This window comes from Falco naumanni, chromosome 3 (genome assembly GCF_017639655.2).
Source record: "Falco naumanni isolate bFalNau1 chromosome 3, bFalNau1.pat, whole genome shotgun sequence".
NCBI classification, from domain to species: Eukaryota; Metazoa; Chordata; class Aves; order Falconiformes; family Falconidae; genus Falco; species Falco naumanni.
Window position 1 is genome coordinate 60,793,038 of NC_054056.1, and position 27,186 is coordinate 60,820,223.

At 44.7% G+C, this 27,186-nt stretch overlaps 1 protein-coding gene and 1 long non-coding RNA gene across 5 annotated transcripts in view; one reads left to right on the plus strand and one right to left on the minus strand.

Annotated features, from left to right (window-relative positions):
* LOC121085590 lies at nt 1-4,919 on the plus strand. The gene is made up of 2 exons (XR_005827113.1): nt 1-1,397; nt 3,352-4,919. It is a non-coding gene; the product is annotated as an uncharacterized LOC121085590 (long non-coding RNA).
* Nucleotides 2,755-27,186, minus strand: part of TWSG1 (twisted gastrulation BMP signaling modulator 1) — a 26,144-nt gene continuing 1,712 nt past the window's right edge. For 2 of the 4 annotated variants that reach the window (XM_040588414.1, XM_040588413.1), the window contains exons 2-5: nt 24,773-24,938; nt 17,382-17,481; nt 13,115-13,381; nt 2,755-5,266 (exon numbers count right to left, since the gene is read on the minus strand). In XM_040588414.1, coding sequence (XP_040444348.1) covers nt 5,085-5,266; nt 13,115-13,381; nt 17,382-17,481; nt 24,773-24,895 — 672 coding nt within the window. In that variant the 5' untranslated portion in view covers nt 24,896-24,938 and the 3' untranslated portion in view covers nt 2,755-5,084. Of the gene's footprint in view, nt 5,267-13,114; nt 13,382-17,381; nt 17,482-24,772; nt 24,939-26,834; nt 27,038-27,186 lie in introns of those variants that run through there. The other 2 variants (XM_040588415.1, XM_040588412.1) reach the window with 2 other exon arrangements.

The window sequence follows — 27,186 nt, forward strand, 5'->3', positions numbered from 1 at the left end:
GCCGGCGGCCGGGCCCCTCCGGCCGCCCCACTGCGACCGCCAGCGACAGGCGCGCCGCGGGGGGGCGGCTGGCCGGGGGCGTCCGTGGCTGCCCCGCTGCCCCCAGGCCCGAGGTCGGCTCTGCCGGCCGGCCGGCGGGAGGGAGGCAGGCGCGCAGGCAGGCGGGCCGGCCGTGAGGAGAGCTGGCGGGCGCCGGGCCCCAGCCGGGGGCCGCCCGAGAGGACCCCGGCGCCAGGCGCCCCTTCGGCCTCAGCCAGCCAGCTCCCGGCGGGGCGGCCAAACCCCTTGGGAGAGAAAATCTGCAACGAGGCGAAGTCGGCAGCACATCGGAAGCCGCTAACACCGGTACCGGGGCTGACCCAGCTCCACGGGTGTCTGCATCTGGCCTGCCTTCCGAATGAGGCAGCTACCGACTTGCACGTTTTGCAGCTCACACAGGAGCAGCCGCCGACTTCGGCTTCATCTTGCATAATGAACCTGACCTTGCACCGGTACCCACCGTCTCTGCCACTCTGGAATACAAGAAAATGGAGAAACACTCTGGATGCGACTTCAGGCGACCTGTGCCAAGAAACCCATCTCCATCTCAACGCACATCCTGTTTACAGTGATGTCAAAAGGAATTTTGTATTCTTTGTCTCTTACAATGCAGATTTCTGTTATGTTAAGCACCTGCATAATTTGAATCTTTTTCAGGATTCCTCATCAACAAGGCGATTTGTTTCAGTAAGAAGCAGACCGATTCATTCCCACAGCCTCAAACATAATCCCTGGGATACTGGACGCATTAATACTGTGGCAGCGTGCCACCTGCTTCATTTATTCACTTGAGATTCAGTGCTGCTTAGTCCCTGTCAATTGGGCTCTTTGTGCAACCTCCTGCGGTAATGTAAAAGGTCTCCCACAGGAATTTGTGCTATTCAGTAGAAAATACAAAAGGGAGGGTTGTAAACACTCCGATTAGTGTTGGGAGCACAGAGGTATTGTCTCCACAACATATTACGCAACTTCCAATTTACCTCCTCCCCTCCAGAAAAAACAGTTTAACAGCAAGGGCTTATTGGTTTACTTAACATTGCAGCTAATGTGTTAGGGTGGGTGGGGTTTTTTTTTTGTGCTACAAAGGCTGTGTTAATTCTGGCAAAAGAAGAAGGGTTACTTCAGTAACATCCCGTAGTAATTTGAGATGATTGCCTGAGAGGATCTCCACTTGAAGCGACAGCCGCCGGAGGCTCTTAGCTCTGAAGAATAAGTACTATCAGAGGACACTGCCAACACAAGTTCATGCACAATGGGCCCATCAGCTAACGAACCCGGAATGAATCTTCTCCCAGTTTTTGAAGACAAACAAGTGATTGTGTGCAGTGCCGAGGATGCCAATTACTAGTGGCACAATGGTGGGTGGGGGAACCCCAATATGGTACCCAGGGAAATGAGCCCCTCCCAAGGCTGTCCCATGGCACCCATCCTTGTATGTTATGGGGGTTCCTGCCTACAGGATATAGAGGAAGAGCATTTTGGGGTGGCACAGCACTCATTACAGGATTTGTAGCAGAAAGACTAAAAACAGGGAAAGGGAGGGATCATGGTTGTCTGGGGAGGAGCAAAGATGGAGAAAAAGGATAAGAAAATAAAAGGGGCTGCTCAGCTGTAAACAGGTGGCCAGTCAGCACACTTGTCTGGCCAAGCCCTGCGGGTAACCTCATCACCCACAGTCTGTCCTGTTTTCTCATTAAACTCTTCCCCTGGGTGAGGGGGTGCCTGTGCTGTGCGCATGGAGGTTTAAGTGCCAGCTACTGGGGAGGGGATCACAAGTCACAGGGACCTGTGTGTCTCGGGTGCCTGTGGCTGGAGACAGCAGAGCATGTACATGTTGTGCGGGTCTGCGTGTAAGCGTGGCATCGCCAGCAAACATCAAGCCAGACCAGCCAGTCTGGGAGTTTGGGAGCCAGGTATCAAAGTAGCCATACTGAAGAGACCATAGATATGTTATTGAAAATATAAGCAGGTGTTCTTTTATTTCTTAAGTACTAGATGTGAAATCCATTGAATGTACTAAAAGCAATGACAGGAAAGCAATGTCATGTTGCGGCCATTGTGCTCGCTCTTTCTGCAAGGTGTCAAGGCTTCTGAAATTTACAAGCAACAAGTGCCTGTGGGGAAAACCAACCAAACAGAAAAACAAAGCCAAAAAACAAAGCAACACACAAAATTTTCTCTGCTTTTAGAGAAAGAATAACTAAAGGCCTTTAACTCCTTCTCAGTCAGAACCCCAGCAGACTAGGGATTTGTATCACTTCTTGTCATATAAATTCCCTTTTGTGCTTCCCTTTAAATTCAGTGACTTACAATTCTGTTTCCAAAGGACAGTGATAAAACTGGCTGATGCTTTACCTGGAGAAGATTTCTAGCCAGAAAGTTTTTAAAACATGTTCTTAAGTAAAGCGCTTAAGTGAGTGATGGTTTGCTGGCATCCAGATGTGGTGAAATAAGAGCCCCTAAAATAAATTATGATTTTTCTTGCAAAATTAGTAAGACTAAATAAACATCTTTCCAAATGGTCAGATTCGTCAGAAAGAGCACTTTGAATATTAATAAAATTCTATTTTATTCATTTATGTAAAGAAAAAAACCCTCGAAACCAAAATTTTAGTTTTGGCAGAAACCATATTATTGTCCATGTAGATCAGTAACTTTTACAATATGCTTCCTGGTAACACTTCCCTGGGAAAATCCTGAGAAAGAAAACACAAGAACCAGTAATGTCTTTTTATTAAAACACCACTTAAAACATTCATCATAATAAAATACACTGGATGTTGCTGTATGACATTTGCATACACACAATGTTTACAGCAAACTCCGGACAGCACTAGGAATTACAGAAAGTGAGGGAAGCCCTGGAAAGTGTGCATCCATATTACCTACTCTCAAGCCATTACACAGACAGCTGAGCTTACATTTTTCGGCTGTTCCCCACAGTGTTTCCTGGACAGTTCCCCACCCCCACCCCCTGCCACCGTACCTCCTGCTCCCCACCCTTGCTGTTCCCTTGACTTGACCTCACAGTGAAATTCTGATGAAGTAAATGGAGCTGGTGTCACAGATCTACAGGGCAGCAGGTGCCTGCCCAGAAACGTTAGCCCTGGTTTTCCCCCCCAAGAAGATTCTGAACTACCACAATGTTTCCAATAATTGAACACTGCAAGATTCTGAGGCATGCTAATGACCTGTAGTGATGCTTACTATATGTCTTCTCCTATCTTGGTCAAGATAATTGGTGATGCATCACACTTCAGCTAAAAACAGTCACAGCTACTCTAACATATTCTTTCTCTCCATTCATTTTAGGAAACTCCAGCAGAAGATAACATGAATTGTCAAATATAGGGAGAACAACTTAATGAGAAGCTACGTTTTTCTATTCACGTCTATGATTTTGCATCACTTAATTGGAACTTTAAAGTACGAAGCTATTCCATTATCCACCAGTTCAAAACAATAAACATTAATCTTTCAAGTACTTCTTTACAGCTGAAAAAGAGACTGAAGAAAGTAATGTTATTTTCACAAGAGTAGATTTTTTTATTCTTATTATTACTACTTCATTGAAAGAACTGTATCGTGAGAAAAAAATGAAAAAACATTCAGGCAAACTTTTCAACAAAATACATTTAAAATGACTGCTTTCATTTGTACACGGTACAGATAGACAGGTGTGACTAGAAAACAGTTTAATCCCTCTAGACTGAGGTTAGTGAGAGAAACATGAATAGTCAAATTCTTTTTTGTGTGTGCATAGGCATATACACATTAAAAAAAAATTTCAATGAGTTAAAACCTACATCATTATAAATACCAAAAGCTGATCATTAACTACTCACACACTTTATTCTTGTACTTAGTACCATTATCAGTGGAGCCCTAACCGGGTCATAGTAAATGCTATGTAACCGTCCACATACTAAAACGTTTACTTGGAAAAACAGACAATATTATAAACTCAGAATATCCTAATTTTGCTTTTGTGGACACATCTTCCCTTCTTCAGTGACAACACATCATGGGGAGGGGGTGGGAAGAATTGTTTTGGAATAAATATTTACAGCAAACTACTAAATGGGAACATGCCTGCTTCCAACTGCTCAGCTGGTAGCCCTGTACTGCTTGCTTATCCATGTAATTTCATTCTTTTTTATTCATTTTGTCATTAAATCCATAATCATCTTTCATGTTTCCTTTACTGGACTGAACGTTCAGGGAGTAAGCAACCCCAGAGAACAGTGCAAAAGGAAGGAGATGCAACTGCACTTAACAGCTTTATTTTGGTATCTCAGAGAAGACTGAAAAGATAGATATATATTTAATATATCAATTATGCAACATAGGCCCCGATGTACTTACGAAAGCAGGGCAAATGAAACTTGGAAGAAAAATATCCCATACATAGTGTTTTGTTGGGCAGCCCTTCTAAGAAGGTAGGATTTTATCCACGACAGCCCATGCGTTGAACTTCAAGAGAAAGCACGGATTTTTAAATTTTTCCTCAAATACCACCTTCACAATAGAAGACTAAGCTCAGAAACTGGAGGCTAATAAAATTAAAAAACAAAGCCAGAAACTACACCAAAAAAACCCCAGCCCCTAAAGAACAACCACCCCCCTCCAACCTAGCAGCCATTTAACTTTCTGTTGAACTTAGATGATGGAAATCTCATTACCATATTCTTAAGGTTTCCCTACGCTAAACTACGAGATATAGTACTACATTCTGAAAACCAGTATAGTCAATACTTTCAAATCAAAGGAAAACAATCAGAACAGCAAGGATGAGCATGGCTGTACCATTCAAGCAAAAATAAAAATAAACATAAAACATAGTGTTGAAACTTCTACTAGTTAGCCTTGCGTATGAATTTTAAAAAAAAAAATGTTTTCAGATTTTATACATCTTTTTTTTCAACCAGGTACATTTAATTGCAACCAGTAGGCACTCCACCAAAACGCAGTATTTGCAATCCCCATCTCTTTAACTGAGAGAGATTACTTTGGCCTCAGTATTTCAGTATTACAATTTTCCTGCTTCAAAACATGCAGTTCATACATTTTACAGTTTTACTGCCATAGTCGATGCATTCTGGCCCAATACACTCACAGCAGGCGTTGTGAAACCATCGGTATTTGGAAGCTCCCATGGACTCGCAAGAGATCTTGCACTGATGTATTGACATGCAGTCATCAAAATACACCACAGTACACATGTGTTCTAAACCAAGAAGGGGGAAAAAATTTGGTTTAAAAGGTCTTAGAATATTTTTAAAGGTTAGTTAAAAATTAATTAAATGTGCAGCTTTTGAAGTAGGATTGCAAATCATCATGACAATGAGGCAAAAGAAAAAAAAAAAAGGAGATAGTAAAAGCAGAGAGAGAAGAGGCAGAGAGCCAAGGTACAATCTATCAACTTCAAGACTGCAGCGTCTACAACTCAACCAGTTGTCCGCTCTCCTCGGAATGTTTTGGGGTTTCATCCCCCAGTTATGAGAGATACCTTCTGAAGTGTAAGGATGCCAAAATAACAAGCCGGCATGTGTCCTCTGAAGGTAATGAATGTATCACTTTCACAGTTGCCAGCAGTTACTATATGCTATCATGAAAAACTTCAGGTTTAGAGTTGTTTTTTAAAAAAACACCAAACCCCACTACATGTAAATGTTTCTCCCCTTGCCCGCAACTCTACAATATTCTTCAGCCACATTAAATCACAGAGCTAGAGAATCCCCTTTTCCTCATCTTGAAACTGCACTTTTTTAATTCCTTTAGCAACACCACCAGCCTCACTACTAAGGTTAAGAAACCCCTTCTGCCTAACCGTTTACTTTATTCTTCTAGCATCCATGCTATTACTTGAAATGCCACGAAGTTCGGTGTTGCAACCTCAAACTGGAGCAGAGGCATTCATCACAACTACCGAACAAAACCATCCCTCCCCAGTCTACTTCCAGTTCTCCAAGGTGACAGATGCTACCAACTTTCTTCTGTGCTGAACTGTGTGATTACACTTACTTCTTCCTCCAAAGGACCTTGTTTGCATCACGTTTACCTCCAATGTAAGCTGGCACAGTTTTGGGAAAAGCACAACTGAAAGCTGTCTGTAAACACGAATGTCTCACTCGCGCACATCAGACAGATTTGTGAGCAGGAGATGTCAGGGGTCTTTCTAGCCTAGTATGATAAGGTGCGTGGATCCAGGAGAAACATACTGACCTACATTCCAACATGGATTAGAAAAAATATAATCCAAACATAAATGGTAAGGCAAGACAGTGGGGTTTTTTCTTCTGAATGATTATAGAGCTATGGAGAAGGGTGAGTAACTCTCAGTGCAGTGTAGTTAACCATAGCGTTTACTCAGTCTCTTATCTGTGAGCCAGTCTCGGGAGGCTGAAGAGCACTGGAACCTCCCCTTCAAAATATTGGTGCTCCATAGCTGAGCAGCCTCAGTAGCATGCACATCTCATGGCAAGCCTTAAGGTGAGGTCCAAAGGTGAGTCGAGGCTAGCAATGGTCTCCATCACCTTACAAGTCATCAGATCTAAGCAGTCTGTTTCCCCTGTACCAACAGTAGATGATCTATGCGGTGCCCATGCTTTTGGGCACGTGACAGGGGACAATACAACATACAAGAGAGCATGATGTACCCTACAGCTTTTCTGTGGACGCATCCTCCTCCTTGACATGTGGAAACCCTGCCCACTCTTCTGAGAATTATCATTTGTTAAAAGATGTATGAGGGAACCCTGACCACTGTCAAATCATTCTACTACTACATAAACAGCTGCAAGAGGGTCACAGGACACGCTGCCAGTCCACTGAACGCAAGAGAGTATTCACTGCCCTGTTCAGGCTCTGCACTGATGTACACATCTTGCAGACCCCCTATAGAGGGCAACAGGCGGTAAGGGTCTTGGGGAAGAAGTGCAGACCTGTAGCTATAGCAGCCTTCTGGTGCCAGACAAGCTGTGCTGTAAGTAAAGCTGCAGTTGTCCAAGAAATCTTGGAGTACCTGAAGTACTGCTGGGAATGTCAACAAAATAACCTGTACCTGTGTAAGTCCTGTCCCATTCCCGGCACTTCTGCTTCTATGACCCTTTATAATAAAGCCTGAGGCACAGCAACCAGAGGAAGAGAGTTCTCAGAGAAAAAAAACCTGTGCCTAAAACCAACCCACATATCTACAGCTTCAGTAAGGACATGTTATTCACAGAGGGCAGGAGGAAAGATCAAAAGAAGTGAACGTGATGGTACCACGTGCAAAGAGTGACCAGCCAGGTATACACCTAAAGTGCTCAGCCAAAGCTGAAAAATGGTAGGGAGATGCAGCCACCACAGCCTCAAAGGCAAGAATCCACCCAGAGGTCATACAGCAGGTCCATCTTCTTACAGAGGACACACAAGAACTTGGCAAGGATTTCATCACCGGCAACAAAAGGCTCACCAGGGCCCCACGAAGGAGCACACACCATCCATTCCCAGGAGGTCCAGACACTCTCAGGGATCTGTCCCTCTCACACCTCACAGGAGGTTTGCAGTGGAAGAGTAGGATGTGAGGAGGTAGAGGCGAGTCTCCAGGCAGCATTCCTCAGGAAATCTAAGCACCAGCGAGTGCCCTGTCAGTCACCTAGTTCAGTGCCGGCGTACAAGCACAGGAATCTTACAGAAGCCTAAGACATACTCATACTCTTTGTACCCTCTCGCTTAAACCAAATTCACTCCTTTGATACGTTTTTAGTAGCTTTCTTGAGAAGTTTGATCTTAAGTGCCAAGGCGTCAGCTGGAGGCACAGAGCCTTGGCCTCGAAATACATAATCCTGGCTAATGCAGAAAGATTTCTTCCTGCAAAACCAGCTTCCGAGATGCCATCTCCATCTGACTGACTCTTTACAGAAATGAGAGTCCTCTCCAAAGGACTGCCAGAATTGCTCACTGCTATCATGTTGACCACTGCACTCCGACAGAGGAAAGCCCACAGTAGGTCAGGAAAGCTGGTCAGGAAAGCGGTGTGTGCTCTGAGGGGGGCTAGCTGCTCCCAGCACTTGCAGGCTGTCTTCAGACCAGAGAATGACCAGTGCCCTCTACGTGAGGGGACATCTGTGTTCACCTTCACGTTAACCTCACCTGTGACAGACTCATCCATTTTAGTACCAGTTCAGAAGTCCTGGAGAAGCGCAGTTCATCAGCTAATGCCTACTGAAACCTGAAATAAACCTCTTGTGGAAGAAGAGCCTATGACTTCTAGCATGTAAAGAACAATGACACTGAACCAAGACACTGAAGACATTGCCGGGAAGGGGGTGGGGTGGGTGAGAGGAACCCAGAGGATGAGCAGCACCAGACCCATAACTCTGGCAGAACCAGATGACAGCAGTGAGGTCCTGTGAGACTGGAAAGACTGGTCTCAACCACTCTCCCAGGATCAAAATGAGAACCAAAGCCAAACCTCAACCTTACTAAGGCGGCAGCAACAACCAAAGACATTAATCTTGACTGGAGCAGAGAAGAAAGTTTATTTCCACCTGCACACAAGCTAAGAGGATTAGGTCCTAGAGGACCAGTCCAAAAATGCCGTGAAGGGGAGAGAACAAACTGTACGCTGCAGGCCAGAGCCAGCAGTAGATCTGGCTGGCTCCCAGTAGCTCTTGTAAGCAGCTGGAGTACACGCTCCGTGTATAGGCTACCAAATGATTTCCAAAGTCTTGTTCACTCGGAGCCTCACCAGGTCTGAACGAGGCAGATGGGCCAGGGTGCATTCTGTTGTCATGGGACACCCCTAGTCCCCCCCTCAGCAGCCTATGTGTGCCAGGGTAGAATCGGAATTCCTGAAAGCAGGAGAGTTCCTTGCCTCACACATTAAATCCCTCTTCATAGGCTGCAGAAACAGAGTTACACAGGGAAAAAAAAATATACCTACAGGCTCAAATGGGATCCGGGAGAGTATTTAAATTGTTTCACAAACCTAATTACATAGTCATCACTTGGCTCCCTCAGTGTAGATAGAAAGGGTATTAGTTAGCGCAGTTACAGCTCTTTCATTTGCATTTTGCCAATTTTCACACAGTAAGGACTAGACTACAGGTGTGGGGGGAGAAGGATGCAACAGCATTCTTTTTTTCCCCAGAACGTGAGTTTCTCACCTCCCCGCCCACTGCAATTCATACCCAACAGAGGTTGTGTAGGAGAAACAACAATCAAGTCTAAATTGAAAATAACCACAAGAAATGAACTCACATTTCTACCAGGCTTTGTTACAATTCTATCTGTGCAGCAAGTGAGACCTGTACTGGTACACTATGGAAGAATTTAGCAACTTGGAGAAAATTCAGTTCTTGTTAAGAAAAAATGGGTATCTACAAGATGAAAAAAACTTTCCCAGTTAATGACAATTCCCTGTGTGCCACCTTTGAATTTAAAGGTGCTATGCAAGTTCAGTTGTCTGCCGGTCTGTTTATCGGTAGCTCTAAAAGTACTTTAAAAAGGCAACTGTCCATCCAGCAGCCATACCATTTTATGCCAATCAGAACTTATAAAAAGAAGCATTTTTAAAAAAATAAAAATCTTCCTAGAGTATCTACAAAGGTAGATGCCACTTTACTGGATTTCTAGCTCTCCTCTACCTGGCTGGCACTGGAGGAGAGCAGAAACGCAGAGTGGACACCATCCCCTGTGTCACCAAGCAGTGTAAGTCAGAAACCCTTAACTACAACAGATTTTGTTTCATCAGTTGCCAAAAGATTATCTAGTTCCCCTCTGCCTCTTGCCAACATCCTGTCATCATCTGAAACAATTAAGCTTATTTAAACATCTGAACTCACAGTTCAGAGCTCTGAGGGTATCAGCTAAAAGTAAAGCAAAAGGAATAAAGTATAAATATAGGTCTAGATTAATAAATATCACAATCCTCTCTGAAGCAGTGGCTCAGATGCCAGAAACTACTGATACAAAGAACTCCAGCAGCTCCAGCAGTGCACACATACTTTGGCAGCTAAAACGTTACAAGTCAATTCACAGGAGGAAAGGGAAGACACTCATTAAGATAATAACGGGGAAGTTCAAGGTCTGCTGGCTGGGCTTGCAGTAGGCTGCGGCAAGAAAGGAATGCTTTATATCCCACTGTACCCCACCTCCTCCGGGATCTGCAGCCGCCCTCCCAGGGCCGGTGGCTTCACACCACTCACGCACAAAGCTCACGGGTTCCCGTGGCTGGTACTGCTTTTCCTGGCACTCGCCCAGAACTGCACTCAGCAAGTCTGGCATCCTGGACCAGCTTAACAGCAATCCCTGCATGAATGTGCGTTGAAATTAAAATCAGAGCTGTGTTACTCGATGTAACAAGGGGTACTGGTAGGCAGAGCCTTTCCAAATTTTGGTATGTATTCCAGAAGATAGCACAGGACTACTTGTCCCCTTACCAAAACCTACCTCTCATTAGCCCCTCTCCCCTTACAGGCAATGCAACAGGCTGCTGCCAGCACACCATGTTGGAGTGAAGCACGCAAGGAGCTGCAGAAGAAGTATAAAATGGAGGAGGCACAGCACCGTAAAGAAAACGTGAAGCATCTGTGTGTTCCTGCTCACAGGAATATTCTTTCAAAACCCTGAATGTCATGGCCTTGAAGACAACTGCTTAGTGGGTCACCTTAAGGATGCCTCCGTTTGCAAGATCTGCCTTAAGCCTAGCAGCATATTTGGGGAGAAGGAAAGGGTCCAAGAGATGGTCTTATTTCTTCTACTGCAGGCTGTGCTTGTACTGCTACGTATGTACTGCAGCTGAGCACGCACACATACACCACACAGACCCCCCTCCTCTTGCAGTGGTTCCTTAACACATGCTAGCTTGTTAAACCACAGGGACTTGATTGCATGACTGAACTTTGCATAAGCAGAAGCCATCAGACTCCAGCAACTTCCTGGGCTCCCTCTCTGCGCCCATAATCACAAAGCTCTTTAGCCCTTGACCTGCTACTCTTCCACCTTTTGGTTACTGCTTCCCCACCAAATTAATCAAAAAAGCGTTAAAAACAATGCCACCCCATGGCTCACACAACATCCAACACAAGAGGTATAATTTCCCAGTTGTCCTTGCTTCCACCATAATAAACATCAGCTGACCAAGGCCAGCAGCCAACTTTTCTTTCCACCTTCTCTGTTTTCAATACTCAAGTCACCCATGCTTTTATAAGCAAACTTTAATGTCACTTTGAAAAAGCAGAGAACTATGAAGCTATCTGCATTGCAACCAAGAAGAGAGATTCCTCAACAGACTTAAATATTTAGATACTTAAAGTATAGGATGTTGTAAGCCATCTTCTACCTCTTCCTGTTCTTCTCCATCACTAAGAGGGAGGAGGCACAGTCAATGATTACAAGAACAGCTTTGACATTTATTTCTGTTCTAAGTGTCGACTGAAGCCTGAAAACCCGTGGCATTTGGTAACTATTTCCAAATATCACTGTTGCTTTTGGACTGTCATCATTTCAGTGAAAGCTCTTTCAACCTAATCTCTAATACATTCTTAGTAAATAAAATGGAGACTTCTGACTAAAAAAAAATTGCAGTGTTATGTATTTGTCTGTGTTGTTACACTCAAAACTCCTCCACACCCTCGAGATGCAATTCAAATTCCAAGTTTAATCCAAAACTATCATTAGCCCATCCTGTTGGTATGGTAGTAAAGGACTGTCAGGGAACATCCATCTGGGCTGCAGGACCTAAGTACAGTGGGGTATATTTAAGATTGTTCTAAGCACCATATTTCCCCCCCCAAGTATAATTTACATCTTTAAATACTGTAGCATTTGCACACAGGGGTTTTTGTGGCTTGCCATCTAACGTGGCTTTCTGCATCACTCTTATAATGGCTAGCAAACGTTTTAATAACGTCACAGACACATGAATGAGATGCTTTCTAACCATCTGGAATTAATTTATTTTCCTAACGTGCCTTAACCAAAGGAAATTAGAAAAGTTGCCATTACAGTCCCATTTAATCAACAGCAGTCCTGCTCAGAAACGTAACTAGGTCAAAGGTTCACAGTGGTATGGAAAAGCAGCATGCCCATCCATTAGGGTATCTTTCATTGATGAGATAAAAGAGCCATCGCAACAGCAGCATGTGGGGTTAAGCATATTTAAAGTGTGTGTTGGGAAGGAAGCAAAGCATTAATTGCACTGATAAAACAAATCAGATGCTCTTTTTTCTCTGTTAAGCAGCAATTTCACTATGAACTGTTTATGAGATTCTTTTAAGTCTGATGTAATAATTTCAGGTTTAGTATGGAAACTAAGTAGCAGCGAGTGTTTTTCTTATGCCACTGTCATCACTACTTCAATCTGCGCATCCTCCCCCCCAGCAAACAATATCCTGAAGCCTGTCCTCTAAAGTGAAGGTAAGAATACAAAAAACTCGGTAAGAGGAATGAGTCCATAAGTTGAACCCCTGCCCCCAAATTATTTTTAAGATTGCTTGTCACATAGCCCTCCTCAACATACAGAGCAATCTTGCTAATCTTACTCAGTTTACTGTAAATCCTGGATTTCTTACAAACCATCCTCCTAAAGAGTTCAAGTTATGCCAGCTCAGATGAAAGAAATCACCATCTACTCCAGATACAGGTTTATAGCATGTGGCTTTCTCAAACCTCTGAAGCCATGCATTTCAGTTGTCTGCCTTTGCACTGACACCTCATTTGGATTCGGTTTTTGATCTGTCCTGTCTCCTAAGCTACAGGTAACTGCTTTGAAGTCAAAGAACCTACTGTGCCACCGCACATGAAATAACGTGAAGAAACTGCCTCATGCCACAGGAGGAATTTTACAGATAAACTCATGTGATTCAGCATCTCCTAAGATCATCAAACACTGTAACACCATCTTCCACGTTCTTCAGTACTTTTGCCTCACTCCTTTTATTATGTCAGGCCCAAAATTAGACTGAACTTCTCACACCTTTTTACGGGAAAAGAAGAAGCAAGCACAGACAAGCAAAGAATACGCACCAAGAAGGCTCCTGGAAGAGATGAGAGGAAACACGAGGAATTCAGACACTACACTCATTACCTTTGTCACTAGAGTAAGGTGCATGGACATTGTTGCTTGGAACAGAGATGTTCTGATGCTGTGGCTGGTTCACTGTTTCTAAAAAGGAAACAAGGTTCTCGTGATGCGACAGTTCTTCTGCCACAGGGAAGGAGACGATATTCCAGTTCAGCTGAGTATCCCCTTCTGTCAGTGCCCGGAAAAGGGAAGGAATTGGTTCATGCAACTCCTCGACAGTGCTCTTGGATGTTGGAGGTGTGTCACTGTAATTGCGAGGATTGCACATACCTGCAAAGAAATGAAACAGTAAGTTACATGAAACACCCTAAACTCTTCTCCTTGAAACACGCAGGAATATTTAGAAATTAAAATTGCTTTTCTTTGCTAAGCAGAACGGAGATCTCTCATACATATGCCACTCTTAGCTCACTAGCTGAAGTGCCACCACATAGAGCAGGATGAGCTTTCCATAATGACAGATTTCAGATCTCTGCAGACTTCCACAAAACACACCTGTGACTTTGTGAGACCCCAGTGAAAAGAAAAACCCAATCCAAACAACACTTCGCTTCTCTTTTAATGCTAGCATCACAGTTTAGAACAAGAAGAGTTCTCTTCCCTGGGAAAAGAGACAAAGCACAGTATAATGGATACTAGCATAAATCTGGAACAAAAGTTTACAACTGAACATAGTATCTTGACAAGTCCTGAGGCACACGAAACTTGTGATCACAATTCAAGAATTTGATCTCATCGGCTGCAGCAGTGCACTAGATCTATTTAGTCATCTGCCAGAGATGCAAAGATCACTATCAGGAGGGAGCCAGACTCTGAATTACTTTTCCTGCTTAGAGACAACTTAAATGAACCTCATTTTGCTACTTGGCTGGAGGGGTCACTACCAGCAAAATGCCTATTTCCAGGTTACCTCTTCCTTATTTTTCAATGGATTTTGTGGTATCTTTTTGAAACCTTGTAATCTTTTTTCTCTTTGCCATTTCCTATGAAATGTTTTTGTGACATGCAATGCAGGTCCCAGTTTTTCATAACCATTTAAACACTAACATTTATTAGTAGCAATGAAACTGAAGGGTACCTTGATTTAGTCCAAACATTGAAACAACAAAGATTAAAAAAGAAAAGGTATATCTGCATAGGTATTTAAATTCAGAAGCAATAAAACACTATCATAAGTCACCTGGCAAGAGACAGGCAAATCCATTTTCCTCATGCCCATCTGCATATTGTTTTGGGTAGTTTCACAGACACAGTTCACACTAATCCTTAAGATACCAAAGCGATATGGGACATAAATGTTCAAAGTTTACCTGCCCCACACCACCAGAGAAGCATCTCCTGCCCTGCAGATCCATGAGGACTCCAGCTTCAGAAATCGTATTTCACTAGAACCTTACAGAAAAGCACAATCTTTTCAATCTAAGTAGATTATTTCCATAATGAACAAAGCAGAGTGAAGTTTGTCCACGACGATTAGCAGATCTGGCAAATCTTAAGCAAGTGGTTAGCATTACCAGCATTTAATAATAGGAACACCACAAGGCAGTCTGCTCCTATAAAAAGGTGAGCCAAGTATTGAGTAGGAAAAAAAATAAGCCTCTCCTCCAAACAACATCAGGTCACACTGAAAAATAATTCCGCTTACACAGACTTCCTACCACAAGCCATTTTTTCCTACTCCTCTCCACTAGGCTTGTTCTTCACAGATGTTCCTGGACTCGCTGCCTTGACAAAAATGTTCTGTCCCTGCATTACTACCTTTTAGTAAGCACTTGCAATACTGACCATACAACTGTAATAAAGGATGTCCACCCGAAAATTAATTAGGAAGATATCAAACCAGGTTAGCATTTCATACACATACATCAAGAGACGTACACTTCAGTTGATACAATTGTATTAATTTTGTGAAATGGAAACCAGTGAGCCTTTCCAGAGGCCCCCTGTCATGCCGGATTCAGAAAAATTTCACTGATAAGAAGGATACAGGAAAAAAATAACATAGTTTGTTTATTAAATTATTGCAGAATGTGTACAAGCTTGTGTGTGTATCAGTGCAGTATTAAAATATTACCAAGAAACCATTGCTCATAGTTTAAGGGGTTACTGCTCATTCCACAAAGACCCTTCCCTCTTACTATTTTTAAAAGCATTTTAATTATAATAATTATATTTTTATATAAAGAATATTATAAATTGCTAGCTTTGGTTAAAACAAAAATTAAAAAGCTTAACTTATGAACAACTAGTAAGGAACAAACATGTCTACATTACTGCTTTGGAGTGGATGAGAAGATGCAGAAATGGGTTATGGAAATGATGGGAGCAGACAAGCTTTTACACGAAGGACCATAAGTACTTAACTCACAAAGCTTAGAAAAATGGAGGAAAGAGGAACCTGCTGCTGTTCTCCCTCATCCACTGGGTTTGTTTTCCCCTGTCAGGGAAGGGAAAGAACATTCACACAAAACACAGGGCATCAACTGAGCATCAGTACAGTTAGTGCTGGAGGGTAGGAGATAACTCCTGACTTCAGGGCAGACATGACCTGAAAGACATGACAACCTATCTGCTTTTACATTAGACATGATCATCTTATAAAGAGACTTAAATATCAGCTCAAGTATCAGCAAAGAACTATCCCCAGGAAGCTGGGCATGGCTTGCGCTCCCGTTTCCTCATTTGAATAAGGCTACAGCAAGGATGACCCTACACTGAAAAGAAGGACAGGACCACACCATAGAACCCAGCAAGGTCTGAGGCACCTGCAGAACCACCAGGAGATGTTTCAGCTTACTCAGTACAGGGAAAATGAACCTGAAACCTCATTAACTTCTCTCCTGGATAACACCATGCGAAAGAGTAGCAGTATAGCAAGTAATCTGCAGATTTAGAAAAAAAAATTAAAAGTGTGTAGACTTTGCTTTTTTCCTTTACAACCTCAAAAGATAGGTTCTTCCTCTCCCTAGAGGAGCCTTGCACAATACGCCTTGCTTTCTACAGGAGATGATGGTTCTGGACTAGAGAAATAACCTACTATCTCATTCCTCATTTCTATGAATATGACAACAGCGCACTTTAGCATTGCATTACATTACAAAAAGCATGAAGGCACTGGAAAGGCAAAGGGGATGGGGAAAAAAGGATATATATACACACATACATATTTATATTTTTTCACTTTTCAAGGAGCTCAATATCAAATAGAAAAAAACCCCAAAGTGTAGGGCTCCTTTTTAAATGTATATCCTCCACACGTGCATAGGCTGAAAATACTTTATGCCATTGAGAAGAATCACACATGCGCAGGACCGTGCCAGTCCACTGTTTACTGAAAGACAATAAAGCAAAGGTAAGCTAGCCAGAACCAAGCAAAAAGCAGGATGTCAGAAGGCATATTTACATCATGATAGAACAGGAGAAGCAATGGACTGCACTGAACAGGAGCATTTTGACACTAATCATCTTCATGAATTCAGAGAAGACCCAGCCAGCCAGACAAGCTGAGGGCAGGTACAACACTCAAAACACATCCCTTTCATGGAAGCCAGAAGGATTTTGAATGGCAGCAGAGGGAGACTTCCAACAAGCACAGACGGATGAAGCTTTCAATACATGTAAAACAAGAGACAGAACTAGAATACACCCTCCTTAAGCAGGGGAAGCATTCACTTGCAAAGTTCTGGGCACTCTGAACACTACCTGTTAGTAGTAATACTGTCGTTATTAGAACTATCATCTAATCCTACAGTAAGAACTTGTATGCCTCTTTCTTACCCTCCATGAAAAGCTCTTTTTGCAAATGAAAGAATGATGAAAACATTGGGCCATGCATATTTACTGCTAGTCCCAAGGATTCGTAAGGGAACTCAAACCTAAAATTGCCTGTGTGGTGGCTGTAAATACACTCGACAGTTTAGACACCTCCATACAGCATCCAACCCCTTGAAGCCAGTGCTGTGTAGTATCCTCATGATGACAACTGAAAAAGCAGTTTATGTTTTAGAGACAAAATTAGTAAGTCAGTTGTGATGACATTAACCAAGAAAAACCTGGACTACCACCCCTCCCACTCCACAGAGCAGATACAGCCTTCAAATGTTTGGTTCCCCACAGCAATTGACTCAGTACCCACAGAATGAGCGGTAGGATGTTTAAAGCACAGATTCTGTCCCGATGTTTTACTTCTATTATAAGACCGTGAGCTCAGCATGTGGCAGGAGGAAGCAATTTAAAAAAAGAAGAAAATCCCAAAGAAATGCAAGCTTACCAACACAGTCACAGCACTCATCCCAAAGTGTGCCCAGGCAAAGCATGCACTCCTTACAGCAGGAACAGTTCCCTTCCCCAGGGCGGCACTGACACAGCTCCTGAAAACGACAGAAACTCATTACACTGCAGCAATCCCAAATGTAAAACGCTAACACAGCAGAGCGATTCTTCCTCAAGCCACAACTCAAATTATGGCATTAAAAAAGCTTAGTACACTAATGCAGTAGTGAGTAAGTGGTAAAATTGTTCCAGCCAAAGAACCAATCTTAGTTTACAAAAGGATCTTCTGCAAGATTGTTTTGGTTTTGTGTTTTTTCTTTTTTTTAAAATAGGTGACATTCTAAAGACAATTTTAATCGAGAAGACACATTTAAAGTCAGTGTTTAAAAGAGAAGAAAATCCTACTCACGGGAAAGGTGTGTGCACTTCTGTGTATGCCTCAGCCTAGAAGTCCTTTGAATGTTTTTCCCATCACAACAGGAAATTCAAAGAAGCATGTTTCTTGATATATAAATAGTGCATGTATGTTATAATTTAGCAAAAAAGCAAGTTACTATAAGCCGCATGTGTACACTCAAGAAGACACACAACATCTACCATCACACCTACTTGTGGATTCTAAAAGGAACGTACTCAGTTAAGCCATCTGACCACAGGATTTTCTGCATCTCTGAATGCTTGCTACACATCACTCTCCATCTGCAGTATTAGCGACCAGATTATTTCCGCCCCCCCCAGGCCCAGCTGATTTATTTTCTCTATTACAAAAATCACCCTCTGCCTCCTCCCCCCTCAAACTGACACCCTGGGATACTTCCAAGACTTCTGGAGCCTCTAGAAAGTGAAATGGTATACATACACATTTTTTGTTAACCGTTATTAAGCTAAAACGATGAAAAAGGCATGGAAGCAAGAAGACAAACCTTTCTCTTTATGTTACCTAAACCTAAAGGTGCTGGTTTAGCAGTCCTGCAGGAGACATACACTTATGGACCTCAAAGCCTGGAAACAGCTTACATGGATGAAGGAAATCTAAAAACCTGGCAGCCTCCTTCCCTCTAGCTCAAATCCGTACAAGTAATTCGTTTGGCCAAAAGACTGTGGCTACATGACAATAATATATGGGCTTGAGTTACACCATACTGCAAAACATGGACAGCCAAGAAGTCACAGTCAGTTGTCCTGTCGAAGCATTTGGTTTTGATGACGTCTGCCTAACTATCACATTACGCACAACCGGTGAGAAAACAAAATCCCGTTACTGGAAACACTGACCACAGGATCGTTCCCACCCTTGGCTTTACTGGAAGAGCCACTGGCAGATCTCTGCTATGCACCAGCCTGGGGAGCAGATGATGCCCATCCCCGCTCTTTGATCCTGTTCTCCAGAGGCAGGGGAGGACACGCTGTGGTGTGGCTGGGAGATGCACATGGACAGGAGGGAAGGGCAAGAAGATGGCTTGGCGTGAAATTCTCCTAACCTGGAGTCACCACCCCAGGCTCCACCTCAGGGAACCACAGCTGGGTCAGCAACACCACTCCTTACAGGCAGACCCAAACATCACCCACAAAGTCTTTCTGTAGCACCTTGGGAAGAAGCCAAGGGTGCAAAATTCCACTTTAACCTCTCCTGCACCAACTCACGCAGGCACACAGAAGACCAAAGGGTACATTTTGGAGGGAGAGGCCAGATCTGGCAAGGGCTGGCTGGGGACAAAGCTTAAGGATACAGTGAATCAAGCTGCAAGTTCTAAAACTCCAGAATGTGCTGCAGACACGCTACAATAACATAGTATAAATGCATCAATCCCTTATTTTTCCATTCACTTCTTCCCAGATCACAAATCTTGAAAGCAGCAAAGAATCACAATTCACAACTACTGTGTGTGCTATGTAATGCTGAGAAGTGCTGTCCGTTGTGAACTGTTTGCCCTGCTGACTGATGCAAGTGTGAGCTCCTGCTCCACATGCATTTCTGCAATATGCAGTCTTAGGAACTATTGAAATTTTAGAGTGGAAAACTACCAAGATTCTTACTTTTTCATGCTCAAAAATTATTAAAGTCACCTATTACTATGCTGTTTCCAAGTGAAAGATGAAAACCAGGCTCATTAATAAGATACACAAATTTTTCCACAAAAGGAACCACAAGCTTAGAAAGATGACTTATGTGAATGAATGCTGCATTTATGTAATATTTATCTTATCATTTGATAAATAGATTGTGTCAGCCTTGCGAATAAAAAGCCTGAATAAAACAACTTTAAAAACAGCCATGAGTAAAAGCACTGTTACCTTGACCAGAGAATAACATTAATACATATTAGCATTAAAAATATCCTATATATTTGTTCTTCAACAGTAAAACTGGGCAAACAACTTTATACTTATTAAAGACACCGTAACACCCACAAGCCACTACGTAGGAGGAGGCAATTCTCCATAAACTATTAAATGTAATGCATGAATCAAAGCCAGAAAATTCACTAAATTTGTTTCAGTTTTATAGAAGAGTATTCTTACAGAATTAAACTTAACCTTAAATTCTGGACTTGCAACGTAATAAAAAAAATTTCTACTTCGCATCTGTATGTGTCAGCACTATCCTGAGACCATCATTATACCCACCAGTATTTTAACAGGTTTGTTTTCATAGGAAGGGCTTAGGAGCAATGTGATTTTTGGAAAGTTTTTATTTTTTACCTTTTATTTTCTTTTAAACTTGGAGGGGGAGGAAGGAAGACAGACCAACCTGATTAATCAGTCTTCTGCACGGTTCTTCAGTTCCCCCCTTCTCAGAGTCTGATCATCTCTTCAGGGCAGTAACTGTATGTTTTTCCATATATGTGTTTGCACGAACATGGTTTCCTTAACCACTCTTGAGTCCTTCTGCCTGACTCATCCACACTGGATACTTGTACAGGATACATCTTTTAAAAAGAATGCTTACACGAGATGTGGGTGAAGCGAGGCAGGATGAGAAACGTTCCTTGTTGATAGCTGGGGGTGGTGAGGCGTCAGTGGAAGAAAATATTACTCATAAGTCAGCTTGGCAACCTCCCAAGCTGAGCTACTGAAGGTGCATCAGAGAATGTATTTTGCTAGGCAAGAAATAAGCCTCTCAGTCTAAAAATACAGCATTAAATAGGAAGCAGGCGTGTTCATACAATAAAGATACTTCTCCTCCAGACAGCAAGTAAAGGTTTTTACAAGGCATTTAACATCTGCATTTTTTCAAAGCTTTCTTGAAACGACAGAGACTATTTTCCCGGTGCAGTGAGATACAGGACCTGAAGGCACTGGCAACATCTTTGCAAACTGGAAGGGGGAGTACAAGAAAAAGAGCTCATGCTTTTTTTCCTAGAACAGTTTAACAACAGAAAATCTCCTGGAAGCAAACCAGCCAGAACTGTTTTGTTAACCCGACTGTGTTACGTACTACAGCTACAACATACACACTAAGAGCAATTTTTAGACACCCGAGCCCTGAAGTTAAGGAGTGGTGTTTATTTCATACCACAGGGCTAAAAAGTCTTGGAAATCCTTTCAAGCTGAAAGTTTGTACAAAAGATTATCAGAAGGCGAAGACAAAGATGAAGAGATATTTTAAGTGGAATGACTCTGCACAAGCTGAGGTGACTGCAGGCATGTAGCGTTCAGGACAGAAAACGCCGTATTCACCGCAAACCCACCCCTCTTAGGAGGATCTGAAATCCCTGCCTGAACTACAGCGCTGTTTCCTACGTACTAGTTTAAAGAGCTGCTGCAGATGAGGCAGCAAAGCTTGGCTTCCAGCACGACGTGGACATCCCCACCCCAGCCTGGCTACTGCAGGTAGCTACGCACTGCGAGAGCCAGCCTGGGACTCGCCTCAAACCCGTTTGCTATAAACAATTGTGGGAACATCCCATCCTAGAGGTTTCTGCCTTCAAGGATTTCCTCCATGTTTCAAGGACACAATATACGCCCCCGCTCCACCCAGTGAGCGTAACTGGCCTTCTCATCTCCTCCACACATGGAAACATCAAAACCACCCATGCATCCAAGTCAAAACCAGATGTGCTACAACAAATGCTGCGATACACACGCTGTGTGCAACCAAGGCTCAGCGGCCTACCTGAACAGCAAGGTAAGGTCAGTTATTGGCATCAACACCCCAATTCCAGAGATGTGGGAAGGAGCTATGTCCAAAGCCTTCAAGGATACTAGTTTTGTGGTCCCACTCTCTGCACTCCCAAGTCTTATCCACAACTCCTTCAACAACTGCAGGAAGCCACAAAGGTTTACTGCGAAGGCTAAGCTGACGCAGAGAGATGCCTCAAGCTATTTTCTTACAGGTCTTTGCTTACAGAAAACCAAGAAGTAGACTACAAGAGCACCAATGAAGCTACAGCCTCAAGACGGAAAAGGAAAGCTGAATGCATGCGAGCTGTTCATTTCATGCTCTGTTCCGGATCTAACAAAATAAATATTTATGTAGGGACCACCCTTAAAGCAGAGCAGCTCCTAAGGAGTGGCAGTAATGACTGTACTGACTTCTGGCCATGCTGGAAAAAATATTTATGTTAACTGTATGCTTTTTGGGAGTGTGGGTCTTTTGTCCCGTTACGTCTCTAAGACAGGCAGCCTCACTTTCTGCACACAGATGCAGATGACAAACAGTCACACTCTGTTTGCTCCCTCAGTCATCTCCAAGTGAAATTATCTTGGTCTCTAGCCATAGATTTTGCTGAACTAGAACCGTTATAAAAATAGGTTAGGGGAAAACATCATGCAATAGTCAAGCAAACTCCATCAATACAATATTATATTTGTAAGTTCAGATTTCTCCAGAAGAGTTTAGTGGGGGAAAAAAATTGACAGATAAACTCTACTTGTATACTAGCCCAAGAAGCACAATCTTCACATACCAGTGCAGCACTTCTGCCACAACAGTGCTGAAGACTTTTTTTTTAAACAAAAAAAATAAAAAGCCAAGAAGGATGACAATTGCTTGAAGTCAAAGCTTTAGGAGTCTTCATATCCATAATCAGACTAGTCTGACCTGATCTGTTCTTCTATAAAGAATGAATAGTGACTAGTATGCCAGGCCTGTTCGCAGGAAGAGAGCAGCCAGATGGTGAAAATGAACAGCAGCATTCCACCGTAATTGTACACAATTCACCTGGCCTCGGTTACTTTAGGGTCTCAGAGAACTGCATACCATTTTGGTTTTAGGGAAATGCTTTAAAAACAGAATCCACATGACCTGTACAAAGTAAGAGAGAGCACATCTACAACGAGTAAAGCAGTAGAGGGGTCTCTGCATGCACAGGGTTGTGTTGCTGCAGAGATGTCAACATAATCCAAGTAAAGCACGGTTGTGTGAGCCACCTCCATGCAGCGCTGAACCTCAGGCATCTTACTCCCAGCTGAGGAAGGACTCCAGTAGCATTAGCTTCACTTCTCCTGGGCTGTACTCGAATCAGACTAGCTCACAAAGTTTAAATGCTGGGTATCTCAAGCTTGACACAATAAAAGGTGACTACCTGGAAGGAGATGCCTGTGCTTTCACGGACAGTGAACTCCACCAGTGGCACAGGAAAAGGAGACAATAGATCCCCCCGTTTTCCCCTTCATGTGGGCCAACAGCTTTCCCCTGAATCAACAGATCTGTACCACTGCACCTGCTGTTTAAGCACCTCACACATCTAATGTCACAGCTAGCATCTTACTTTTTAAAGGTTTCAAGCCTAGAAGTAATTTGGAAAAATGCAACAGAAGAAACTTTTAAGTGCATCAATTTGTCACAGTGCACAATGCCCAATGTACCAGCAAAAACACTGGGTTTTCTTTGAAAAGGTAAAGTCAAAAGCCTCTTCCCTGTTCCCGTATTTAACAACTTCACAGACGATGCTAGGCCCAGGAGAATCAGCAAAATATTTTTTTATTTTTTTAAAAAAGCAATGGCAGTGCACAAGCCAGAAAGAAGCCAGTTCAGCCTACAGCCAGTCTTCATTCCACAGGCTGGATTTGTGAATCTGGGAAAAATTTTTATTTGTAAACGAGACAAATTTTATACAGAAGTCAATGAAATGAAGTAAACTTGAAATGCTTCACGCTACTTCTGCATCACTTTTCAGGCTGTGATTATACGTTTACAGTAAGCATACTAGCACATTACCAGCATATGATCCGTGTTCTCTCTGCTATTGCATTTCCAATCTACAAAGAGGCAGTAAGAAACGGTTTCTTTTAGAGAAGCTGCAAGCGACCACATGAAAGCTACTTTTTTCAATATGGACTCGAGAAGCATGCTCAATACACTACTAGTAAATAAATATTTAGTAGTTACCAGAACTGCTTGCAATTTTGCTAGAAAAGGCACTTTTGTTCTGCTGCACACTGTACCTCTTAACTCCTCCTATATGAGCAGCAACCTGGTCTCAGTCTATTTCTTTCAGTGCAGACAGACACACAGTCAAAAGCAGTGCCTGGATTTGAGTTTAAGATCCATTTTCTAGCAGTTTAACTCGTAAGTATTTGTTTTGGGCTTTTTTGTTGTTGTTTGGGGTGTTTTTATTGGGTTTTTGAGTTTAAGATCCATTTTCTAGCAGTTTAACTCGTAAGTATTTGTTTTGGGCTTTTTTGTTGTTGTTTGGGGTGTTTTTGTTGGTTTTTTTTAGGTGGACTCACATGCTTTCAGAGCTTGCCCATCACCATTAGCAGCTATAGGTCCCTCCTGACCAAAATGCTTTTCCAAATGCACCTCAGGAGTCTAAGACAAGTTAGGTCCCTATTCGTGTTAGTTCCCTCATGTGAGTTTTTAGACATCTTTTAATCAACTGTACAAACCTGACATTATGGAGAGCATCAGGCGTCAACCACTGACCCTCTGCCTGGACCAGGAGATTTAAGAAAGTGGACAGATCACAAGTTAAGGGGAACAGATATGGACAGCACCTCAGACTGAGACAGGAGCACTGTAAGCACATCTGAACCTCACATATTGCAGGTATCTTTAAAAAACCAAACTGTTGCCCACAGAAACCTTTCTAATAAAATGTCTGTTTTAAACTGCTGCTTGTTCATAATACCACTAATAAAGAAGAAAGAGACTGAAAACCAAGCGTGACTGGTAGTGGCTTCTAACGGTAACCCAGCAATCATAATTCTCAACTTGAAAATGTTTTCATTAAAAAAATGAAACATGCCCATATACACATGCACTTAATCTTACCTATAAAATGGTTGTTAATCTGCATTTGTGTGTGCAGGAGACCAAATAAACTTCTTTAAAAAGACACTATTTAACACCAAATACCAGTTATTTGTATCACTGGATCAAGCCACAGCTTCAGAACTGTCTCTTGATCACTTAAAAGCAAATAAAGGAACCACAATTCCTACCTGTATCAGACATTTACTGACATCGCTAGCACAGAGAGCCTTATTGCAGCCTGTTGACGACTGGATCCACAGCAGGAACAGCAGGACAGCGACCATGGGTGCCGTGATGTACTGAGACCTCATGTTTCCTGCAGGTGAGCGATTTTCACAAGTACTTCAACCAGCACTGAAATAAAAACCAGCGAATGAAAAGGCTATTGGAACACAACTTAAATCCTACTTCCCTTCCCCCTTGCAACTCCTTCAATAAAGATTAATATTTCGGGGGAGGGTGGGGGGTAGGGGAGAGTTCAAGTGGGTGCGCCTAACAACAAACCCAACCCCTCCTCCCCCACCTAACTTGTGTATTTGAAGCTTTCTGCTACTGAACCTTCGGATTGAAGCTGCAATATACTTAAGGTGAAGAATCTCGAGTTTGCAGTATCAACCACGATACCCTATAAGCAGTGACAGTAAAAAAATGCCTTCCAAGACAAAACGCACCAACGAAGCCACAATTCTGTAATGCATAAAGCAGACAGATTTTGTGTAGCATCTCCTCAGGCTAAAGGCACATGCAGGTGTCTAGGACCAAAACTATACAGCAACTTTTTATGGCCTGTGAGGTTAAGTTGCCATGTCATCTGTAATGTAGACAGACAGTTGTTTTCATGCTGATGGATGTCACATCGCCTTTCGATTAAATCACAAAGTTCTTAACCTCTTTTAAAAAAAAAATTTTAAATGCTAACATTGTATATATATGAAAAAAAAAGGACCGGAGGCTTTGAACAATGTAATTTTCAGGAGCCAGGCAAGTGACTGAAGTCAACCGGAGACAGCATCTGCTACTTCAAACGGAGGATGAGCCGGGTTTGTTCAAAGCATTCCACCTTTCCCCCCTGGTGCATCCCGCAGGTGGGACGTCGCCAGCCCCGTGCCTGGCCGTCCTGGTGCTCGGCCAGTGCGCCCAGCCCCGGGAGGGACCCGCCGCACCAGGCACCGCACCAACATATAATAAAAGGCAGCCCATGTTTGGGCAAGCTTACAGGGATTGTTCTCCTAGGAGAGGAAAAAAAAATGCTAATGGGGCACTGGATTCCTTTCTTTTGGTATCTAGAAACGTTTTTCTGCTTTAGGAACTAAAAAAACCCAACGCGCTCAGCGAGCAGCATCCGAACACAGAAGAGCGGAGCCAGGACCCGCACACACACCGCCCCAGCTCAGTCTGCTTCAGCAAATGCCCCCGAACCGCGCCGCGCCGGGCGCCCCGCCAGAGCCGGGGGGACCCCCCCGCCAGAGCCGGGGGCACACAGGGGGGCCCCGGGGCCGCTCCCCGCGCGGGGCTCGCCGCCCGCCCCCCCGCGCAAGGGAAGTTCCCCCCCCCCCCGCCCCACCGGCCGCCCCAGCCCCGCGGTGCCGCGCCGCGGCCAGCACGGTGCCGGGCGGGACGGCGACACAGGGCGCTGCGACCCCGCACCGCGGCGCCCCGGCGGGGCTGAGCCCGGCCCCCACACAAAGGGCTCCCGAGACGCGGAGCCGCTGCCGGGAGCGCCCCGCTCGGGCGCGCTGCCGCCCCGGGCTGATGGCGCACGTACCCCCGCCCCGGGCTCCCCCCACCGCGGCACCTTCCCCCCACCCGCCGCTGCCTCCCCGCACTTCTGCCCGGCGCCCCCCGGCAGCCCCCCCCGCGGCACCGGCTGCCCCCGGCCCCGGCTCAGCATCGCTCCCCCTCCCTGCCGCGGCGCCCCGCCGCCCCCCGGGAGGCCCGGGCCCCAAAGATGGCACTGCCCGCGGCCCGGGAGGCCGGTGACAGGGCGCGAACCCCCTGCCGAGGCGGCCCGGGGCAGGCGAGCCCCGCACGGGGAGCGCCGCCGAAAAGCCGCCCCCCCGGCAGCGGGGGCCCCGGCCGCCTCCTCCTCCTCCTCAGGCGGGCGGCGGGGCGGCTGCGCCGCGCCGCACCGAAACTTTCCTTCCACAAAGAAGCAGCCGCGGCCCCGCCGCCGCCTCCCCGGCCACCGGCTCCATCCCGCCGGCGCCGCCGCCCGCTCCGCTCCCTCCGCCCCACCGGCGGCTGGCTCACCGGGCGGCGCCGCGGGCCGGGCACCCCCCGCTCCGCCGGGGGCTCTCGCTGCTCCGGCGGCGGCGGCAGCAGCAACCGCGCGCCTCGGCCCGCTGCTCCCCCCTCGGCCGCAGGCAGCGCGGAGGCGGCGGCGCGGCCTCGCATCGCCCCCGCCTCGGGGCACCGTCAGGCGCCAGGACCCTCCCCCCGCCGCCGGCAGCGCGCCCCGGGACCCTCCGCCCCGGCGGGCAGCGGCTGCGCGGAGCGGGGCCGGGCGGGAGGGGGAGGCTGGCGGGGCGAGCTTCGCGGCCGGCGCTGCCCGGCGGGACGGGAGCGGAGGGCGTGCGCGGCGGCGGCGGGAGAACGCTTCTTC